At 44.6% G+C, this 8,871-nt stretch overlaps 3 protein-coding genes across 3 annotated transcripts in view; 1 reads left to right on the top strand and 2 right to left on the bottom strand.

Annotated features, from left to right (window-relative positions):
• Nucleotides 1–1,430: 1,430 nt before the first annotated feature.
• Nucleotides 1,431–2,946, bottom strand: LOC18051103 (rust resistance kinase Lr10). Its single transcript, XM_024190936.1, has 2 exons — nucleotides 2,895–2,946; nucleotides 1,431–2,548 (listed from the first exon to the last, which is right to left on the bottom strand). The coding sequence occupies exons 1-2, from the start codon at nucleotides 2,944–2,946 to the stop codon at nucleotides 1,440–1,442; spliced, it is 1,161 nt and encodes a 386-aa protein (XP_024046704.1). The 3' UTR covers nucleotides 1,431–1,439.
• Nucleotides 2,947–5,269: 2,323 nt separating this feature from the next.
• On the top strand, nucleotides 5,270–7,321 carry LOC112101041. Its single transcript, XM_024190935.1, has 3 exons — nucleotides 5,270–5,757; nucleotides 5,884–6,116; nucleotides 6,204–7,321. The coding sequence occupies exons 1-3, from the start codon at nucleotides 5,270–5,272 to the stop codon at nucleotides 7,319–7,321; spliced, it is 1,839 nt and encodes a 612-aa protein (XP_024046703.1).
• Nucleotides 7,322–8,286: 965 nt separating this feature from the next.
• The window catches only part of LOC112101040, a 4,822-nt gene continuing 4,237 nt past the window's right edge, over nucleotides 8,287–8,871 (bottom strand). Inside the window, exon 4 of the mRNA XM_024190934.1 lies at nucleotides 8,287–8,734. Within this exon, the coding sequence (XP_024046702.1) occupies nucleotides 8,287–8,734 (448 nt within the window). The remainder of the gene's footprint in view (nucleotides 8,735–8,871) is intronic.

Here is an 8,871-nt window from a genome sequence, read left to right as displayed (position 1 = left end):
GAGGAAGTTTATCAATAATTGAAGAGACAATAATAGACTCATCCATTTTCATGTTATGTTGGTTGAATTGATCAAGAATATGCAAAATCTCATTATATTGTTCAACCACGAGTCTATTATCAACCATTCTATAATTAAAAAATTTAGAAGCCAAGAATTTCTTACTTGTGGCATCTTCCATCATGTACTTAGCCTCTAATGAGTCCCATATCTCTTTTGATGTAGGTTTGTTGTGATATTGATCAAACAAAGTATCAGACATGGCATTGCAAATGTGTCCCTTACACACGTAGTCATCTTGCTCCCACTTATGTCGCACTCTGGTTTCCGCTAATGTCTCATTCTCACGTTCTTGAGGCTTTGGTGTTGTGAGAACATAGACCACATTGAGGCTTGTCAACAAGAAATGCAACTTTTTCTGCCAACGAATAAAGTTGCCACCATCGAACCGCTCCAATTTGACAAAATCTACTGCAAATTGTCGAAGAGATGAACTTGGTGCCATTGTTGTAGAAATAACGTCTTAAGATTGTTGGTGGTAAATTTTGTGGGGAATGACAAATGTAGAGAAATACAACAATAATGGTGGAACTTTATTATGTAAAATAATGTGTTTACAACTAACTCTGTATGTAGGAAGAAACTGCAGAAATTTTGTGTGCTTCAAGGCACGTTACAAATGTCGCTTTCCTTAAGACGTTATTTGCCCCCACCAATTGAGTGATGCACATGGGTTAAGCAAATACGCCTCCAGGATACAATGAAGCACTTGTTTGTTTGCTTGCGTTGTGCATCGACGAAAGCAAACTAGAATACTCTTGAACGTTGCAAGCCTACCAAGAAACAATATATTGTTCCTGCAGAAAACAATATATTGGAATGTGAATGCACAAAAGAAATGGGTGTTTTGTGTTGAGATTCGTACTAGAAAGGAATGCTAAGAAAAGAGTGGTGTAGGATCATTCATTTTTTTTGTCTAAATGGCTTAAACATGACCCCTATTTATAGATATACTTGTGCCCCCTCATTTGGGTTATCATCTTTCATGATACCCCTTCATTCATGGCCATTGGATCTAGATTTGATTTTAATCAATGGTCTAAATTGAACCATCACCATTTCAAATGAAATGTCACCATGAAATGATGCATCTCTAAGTGAAATGTTGCCATGAAAAGTTATATCATTTAGTAAAAGGATACCTTTTCTACAAGACACAATTAAATGGACATGTCCTTACAACAAGACATCATTTAATTAGACAAGTCTTTAGTGAAAGGTACCTTTTCTATAAGGCACAATTAATAGGACATGTCTTTACCATAAGACACAATTATTTTGAAAATTTCCAACAGTTTTCAAGCGTTCCAATAACAAGAAGGACTAAATAATTTAGCTTAACAATAACCCTTTTTAATTGTAATCTTCTGCTATCTAGATCAATTGATTGCACCTGCCTCAACATCAGCAGAGACAAAGGGCATTGGAGGGATCTCCAAGCTTTGTAAATCAGCTTCAAGCATTTGTAATACAATTGGCATGGAAGGTCTCTCCGTGGGATTCCATTGAATGCACCAAAGTGCCACAATTGCAAGCTTTCTGGCAATTCCCTCATCCCCATCTTCCTCAAATTCCAAACAGAGCTCTTGTCCTTGCCTCATTCTATTGTAAATCCACTCTGGGAAATAAATTTGGCTCTGAATTTCAACCGCGGGATCGTTATTTTTTCTGCATCCGACCATCTCTAACAGCATCATTCCGTAACTGTAAACATCAGACTTGTAAGAGATCTCACCAAAATTCCTGGAGAAAAGTTCAGGTGCAATGTAGCCAGAAGTGCCTCTGGCAGCTGTCAGAGATACAATGCTTATGTCCTTTGAGCACAACTTAGCCAGTCCAAAATCTGAAATCTTCGGTTGAAAATTATGGTCTAATAATATATTGTGAGGCTTGATATCGAAGTACAGGATCCTCTGGTTGCATCCTCGGTGCAAGTACTCCACTCCACGGGCAACGCCAAATGCAATCTTCCTCAGCTTCTCCCAACTCGATTGACGATGACTTGCGCTATTTGTCTTTGAGAAGATGAATTTCTCAAGTGATCCATTGGGCATAAACTCGTAAATAAGAGCACGCCTGTTTCCTTCAGAGCAAAATCCCAGAAGCCGAACAATGTGGAAGTGGTGAATCCTGCCAATTGTGGCCACTTCATTGTTGAACTCTTGTCCATTTCCTTTTAAATGTTCCAACATCTTGACAGCAACTGGAATTCCGTTGAAGAGCTTTCCTGTGAACACGCTTCCGTAACCTCCCTGACCGAGCCTGTGCTTAAATCTGCTTGTTATTTTCTTGAGTTCTTTGTAAGTATATCTGGTGGGATTGACGGTCCTGTAGTTTTCGAGGAACTTCTCCACCTTCAGTTGAGTCTCTTTTTCTTTTTCAGATTCTCTTGATCGGTAAATGAGAAATATCACTAATGCAAAGAGGGTGATGCCTCCAGTGCTTGTGCCTGTGGATATTAGACTTATAGATAAAGGGCCAGGACCATCTGTTACAATAAAATGAGATGCTAAAAGTTAGTTAAAAAATCAACTCAAACAATAAAATGAGATGCTAAAAGTTTGGACCCGTGCAAGCTTAACTTGGTAGCATAAAGACTCAATATTATTTGATTGGGTTTTAACAAGTCCCTCTCATGTGACCATCTCATATAGGTATTTGTCCATAACTTAAATGATAATTATATATCTTATTCACATGGGTGGATAGATAATTAGGTTGTCATTTAACTATATAATGAAAAAATACTAATAAGCAGAAGATGAAATTATTTGAACTGTAAAATAAACACTCTTTAACCTTACACACTTTAATTTTAAAATTTTAACTTTTACTCAAGTACACAATGAAAACACTAAAATGATCACAATTAGAAATCCCTGTCATTATGCATTTTTTTTGCCTTTCTGCATTCAAAAAATGATTTTTTTTCCCTCATCTCTTATTCCATGTGAATATTGAGGGTCACTTGATTAAACAAATTTTTTTTCTCAACAAATTTGCCATCATGAACGTATATTGGCTCTTACATAAAAAGTTGACAAAGACAATCATAGAGAAAAAGTAGTAGTATAATAATTCTTCTTAATTTGTATTCATTGAGGACGCAAGAAAATATAATAGATTAAACTTTTATCAGGCATTGTAAGTTTAATCCATCTCTCACCATTAATAAAAATTAATTGTAATGTAAAGATTCAAGATTAAATTGACGAGATACAGAAAAATAGTACTATCTATTTGGTCCTGAGTAGTATCAGTTTTTGTTCAAACAGTCAAATCAGCCTGGCTAGCAACATTTTATCGACCACTCTACAACTGGCAATAATACTGGAATGCAGCCTTTATAGCAATGATATTCGCCATACAGATTAGGGGTGGGTAAAATTATATTTGCCGCCAAAAAAAGGAATCGTCAGTTTTTTTTTAGTAAAAAAAAATCCATCGATTTACATGACAGAAAATAAAAAATCAAAAAAACTAGAAAAACGCAAAAGAAATTACAGGGCAAATTAAAAAAAAAACTAACTAAATCGAACCAAATTGATTGGACTTTCAGTTCAGTTCAAATTATTATTTTTTCGAAAAACTGACCATCGGAATTCAACTATATCTAACCTTTCCTCAGTGCCCACCCCTATTAATATAGATGGCTTCTTTAATTTTTAACTTTCTAGCAATTGTACTTACACTTTTACAATCGAAAAAAATAATGCAAAGCCTAATTATTATTATTATTATTTTCATTTATACTGCTCTGATCACTTTTCCGGCGTATAAAACAATGATAATAAATTCAACTTATTATTTTTATTGTTAGCTAAATAGAGACGATGCTTTCACTTTCAAGCACTGTAGAGAGAGGTGACTGAGGAAAAGTATGGCTACTTAGGTTTTTGGTGTTTAACGGCAACGCAGATTGTCGAATTGCTTGTAGTATTGAACCCACTGTTGATGCGAGATTCCGGTTCTCCTCGTTCTACGACCAGGATCCCTGCTCGACCAACTCTACCACGACCAGGAGGTCTCCTCGCCTATGCTTCTTCTCCGGATGTCCCTGCACACACAGACAAGTCAGAGTACGCCGGTTGTTCTCCCGGCGCAAACCCTCCGACGCTCAAGTCAGATATGAAGGTTCGGGGAACGCTTGCCACAGGTCTTATGGCTTTTTTGTGGTTTTCTCTTTTATCTTAAAAATGCTAACCCTTTTACCTTCGTTGGCTACCTTTTTATAGGCTCCCTCTGAATCCCAATTTTCCGCTTTTTTCGAGACGGTCTGGGGCTCTGACTGCTGCGGTATGGGCAAACGGGGGATCTTGCGTGTTACGCCACGGTTCAGGGGAAAGCGTGGCTGTCGTGGTTCTGTGAGATCTTGCGTGTTACGCCACGGTTCAGGGGAAAGCGTGGCTGTCGTGGTTCTGTGAGATCTTGCGTGTTACGCCACGGCTCAGGAGAAAGCGTGGATGTCGTGCCTAGATTCTCGGGCTGGAGAACATGTCTTGCCAACTGCCGTCGATCGGGTCTCCTCGCCTATCGACCTCTAGCCGGAATGGCCGTATACCTTTTATAGGGAATTGGCCTCGCGGATGACAACGTCGTGGACGAGCAGGATATTGCTGCTCCTGTTCCTCCGCGTGCCAGGCTTTTATGGAACACACCGGTTCGCAGAGCTCTGCCATCAGATATCTGCTCGTCATTCCTGGTCTCGTCGACATATTTATCCCAAACAGTATCTCTCCCAAACACCGGTCCCCCAGTTTCTGGTGTTGGGTAATGTAGTGGACCAGCAGTGGAAACTCGACAGCACTCGCTCGCGTGGGATTGGAAAAGGCTGCCAAGAGTCATGTCGCATTTAATTGCGAACGTGGTGACGTGGCAGAAATCGCCCCCTCCATTTGAATTTCAAACCGACGGTTATGAGGCCCTCGGGATTCGGCGCAGTTATATGCTGGCAACCCAAGGGTCCGTCCTCATTTGGAAAGCCAAATCCTCTCGAACGGCATATTCACCATTCACTCTGTCTCCGTCTACGTCTCTGTTTCTCCGGCAAAGAAGTTCCGGCACGGAGCTCCCCCCTCCTTGCCTTTCTCCGATTGAAGCGGTACTTCAGGTATTACTTCTCTCTCCTCGGTCTCGAATAGTTTGTAGATAACTTCTTTTTTCTTTCGTTTGGGTAGTAGTTGGTGGTGTTGTGGTTAGAGTTTAGGGAATGTCAAAAGGCAAAGAGAAGGTCATCGAGGTTGATGACGACAAGTTGGACTTCCTGCCTAGTCTGCTCACCGATCCCGCCTTTGACCCCGAGGTCCCCTTAGAGCCTGTTAGGTTTAGTGTCAGGACTAGTGCTAGGAGCATGTCTCCCCAAACGACCCCTACCAGCGGGAGTAATGGTGAGGATGGATCTTCTGACTCCGAGGATACTTTGAGTGAGGGTCGAGGAGATGATTCTGGTGAGGCGTCCCCATCGGGAGCGCCGCGACCAGAGGGGAGGAGTACAATAGGAGGTAGAGCCCTATCGCGGGATTATGCTATTGATTACATGACGTGCACGACCAAGTTTGATGAGCTCGAGGACCTCCGGCTGAGGTATAGCATTCCTGGCGAGATACCTCTCAAGGTCCCGGGAAAGAAGGATGCTCCCAGCCGGCCTCCTCGGGGATATGTTACCCTGTATCTGGACAGCTTTAAGTACGGGCTGAGGTGTCCCTTGCAACCTTACTTTGCCCGGATACTTAACGGGCTAAATCTAGCTCCTGGTCAGCTGAATCCCAATGGGTGGAGAGTGCTCTCTGGTCTGTTCATATTGTGGGACAGATGTTGCCAAAGCGAGCCCACGGTTGATGAGGTGAAGCACCTGTACCAGCTAAAGAGTAGCCCCAAAGATGCCGGCTGGTACTACTTCCAATCTAGCACCAAGAGCAGGAAACCTATAACCGACCTCCCTACTGGTGGTGGTGGGAATTGGAAGAGAAAGTTCTTTTTTGCTGGGGGTCCTTGGGGTCAGGTCGCACAAATGGACGGGAAGGATTATCGGGTCCCACCCCGCTTCACGGTCCCAGGTTGCCTGCTCGCTCCAGATGCCTTGTATCCATAATTGTTCTTGTTTCATTGGCTTGCTTCTAACCAAGTGTCTGTTTATGTTGTAGTTTCTTGGGGCGTTCATTTTCCACTCCGACCTGGTCAGCTTAAACGGGTCGAGGCTGTATTGGCCAATTCCTGCTCGAGCCGAGAACTGCTATCTACATACAACTTCCTCGAGTCTCGGTTGATACTTCCTGGCCATAAGATGGAGGACGCAGTGATTGGAGCTCTGACCAGGAAACGCTCTCGGCCTCCAACAACCGATAGGGACCAGGACAAAGATGCTCCCGCTGTGAAGCGAAAGAACATCATGCAGCAGGTTCCTCCCTTGCAGGCTCTCCCTCCTGCCTCTGCTAAAGTCGGGGAATCCAGTAGAGCAGCCACTGATCCTGCTTCCTCTTCTCCACCTGTTGTGCCTCGGTCTCGCTTACCCGACAGCCGACCAGAACACTTGGTTCCCTATCTCAATGAGTTGTCTAAACTCGTGAGCAAGAAGGACCTGGAGGGCTTTGACGGTTGTACCCTGGGCGAGCTGGTGGGAGCCATGCAGTACAGTGCTTTCCATCTCAGCTGCATGGCCACCTACTATAAGGCCAAGGTTGGCCGTTACGACAGGAAGATGAAGGAGGACATTCAATCGGCGACGACCAGAGCTGACGTTGCCGAGAAAAAGGCGGGGGAGCTAAACGTTGAGAACCTCAAGCTGATAGAGCAAGAGTCCCTTGCTCAAGCGAAAGCCATTACCCTCGAGGAGGAGCTGACCAAGGTTAAGGAGGATCTCCAAGGGCAGAGGGCTATGTATGAGGCTCAGCTCGAATCTCTCCGCAATTCCCACCGAGCTCATGTAGAGAACTTGGAGAGGGAGGCCGACAACCAGTACGACCAGGGACTTCGGCACTCGTATCGTTGTATCATGGCCGTCCTCGGGAAGCAACACCCTGATCTCAAGATGGATGACCTTGCAGCTGGTGTTGCTCAACATATGGACGAGGAGGCGGCCAAGGAAGATGCCGAGGGGTTAGAGCCGATCGTGATTGAGGAGGGTAACTCTCCTCCTCGTGCAGTTCCTGCTGATGTTGGCGAGGCGAGCACCCCCCCGGACGCAACTGGTGATACCCCTCCCGCACCCGAGGAGGTCCAGCCAACCGATGCTGCTCGGCTCACTGATCCACCATCTTTTTGATATATTTCTTCTTGTATTGTAATGAACAACGTTTTATGAAATTTATCCCCTCTGTTAGCCATTAATAAAAATGTTGTTGATTACTATCTCGTGTCGTACTCATGAATTAATTTTCGTCTGAAACGCTGATCGCTTCTGTCTCGCCGTAAGACAGGCTTTGAGACTTGGTGAGGCCTTTGCGTGCCGTAGAAAACTTTCCGAATGCTTCGGAGTCTGCTCGCCTTCTCGCGAACGAGCAGATCCTGGCATGCTGGGCTTTTGTCTCGCCATAAGACAGGCTCTGAGACTTGGCGAGCCTTTGCATGCCTCAGGATTTTCTTCAAACGATTTGGATTCTGCTGCCTTCTCCTGGCCGAGCAGATCCTGGCATGCTTGGCTTCCGTCTCGCCAGAAGACAGGCTCTGAGACTTGGCGAGCCTTTGCATGCCTCAGGATTTTCTTCAAACGATTTGGATTCTGCTGCCTTCTCGTGGCCGAGCAGATCCTGGCATGCTTGGCTTCTGTCTCGCCATAAGACAGGCTCTGAGACTTGGCGAGCCTTTGCATGCCTCAGGATTTTCTTCAAACGATTTGGATTCTGCTGCCTTCTCGTGGCCGAGCAGATCCTGGCATGCTTGGCTTCTGTCTCGCCATAAGACAGGCTCTGAGACTTGGCGAGCCTTTGCATGCCTCAGGATTTTCTTCAAACGATTTGGATTCTTCTGCTGCCTTCTCCTGGCCGAGCAGATCCTGGCATGCTTGGCTTCCGTCTCGCCATAAGACAGGCTCTGAGACTTGGCGAGCCTTTGCATGCCTTAGGATTTTTTTTTTTTTTTTTTTTTTTTTTTTTTCGGTTTCAAGCGAAATAAATTCGTCGGCGTTACATTAATGGCAGGATTTGACTTACATGAAATTGTTCGGACATAAAACATAAAAATAAAAGATAGACAGCATGAGCAGAAATTGCTTTAAAATGTGAGCAAGTCTTACTGGAAGTATTTTCGGAGGTGTGCTGCGTTCCATGGGCGTTTCACTTCGTGGCCGTCCGCGCGAACCAGCTTGTAAGCTCCGGGCCCCGCTATCTGCTTGACTCTATACGGCCCTTCCCAATTCGGTCCCAGCACTCCTTGAGTCGAATCTTTGGTGCTCTGGTTCACTCTTCTCAGTACCCAGTCTCCGACCCTGAATTGCCGTATGTTCACCTTCTGGTTATAATACCGAGCAACCCTCTGTTGGTAAGTGACTGATTGCTCGGCTGCTTGTTCCCTCCTCTCCATTAGCAGATCAAGATTCAAACATATCTGCTCGTCGTTCTCCTGCTCATTGAAATGATCTGTCCGGTGTGTGGTCGTTCCTACCTCAGCCGGCACGACCGCTTCATGTCCGAAAGCCAAAGCGAACGGTGTCTCCCCCGTTGCGGTTTTGTGGGTTGTTCTGTATGCCCATAGCACACCTGACAGCTCGTCAACCCACGCACCCTTTTTTGCTCCGAGCCTGGTTTTCAGAAGCCTCTTGACTGTCTTGTTGGCTGCTTCTACTTGTCCATTCGATGAGGATGAGCAGGCGAGCAA

This window comes from Citrus clementina, unplaced genomic scaffold (assembly GCF_000493195.1).
Source record: "Citrus clementina cultivar Clemenules unplaced genomic scaffold, Citrus_clementina_v1.0 scaffold_2, whole genome shotgun sequence".
Taxonomy (NCBI): domain Eukaryota; kingdom Viridiplantae; phylum Streptophyta; class Magnoliopsida; order Sapindales; family Rutaceae; genus Citrus; species Citrus x clementina.
Note: the sequence above shows the minus strand (reverse complement) of the source record. Positions and strands in the feature narration are given on the sequence as shown.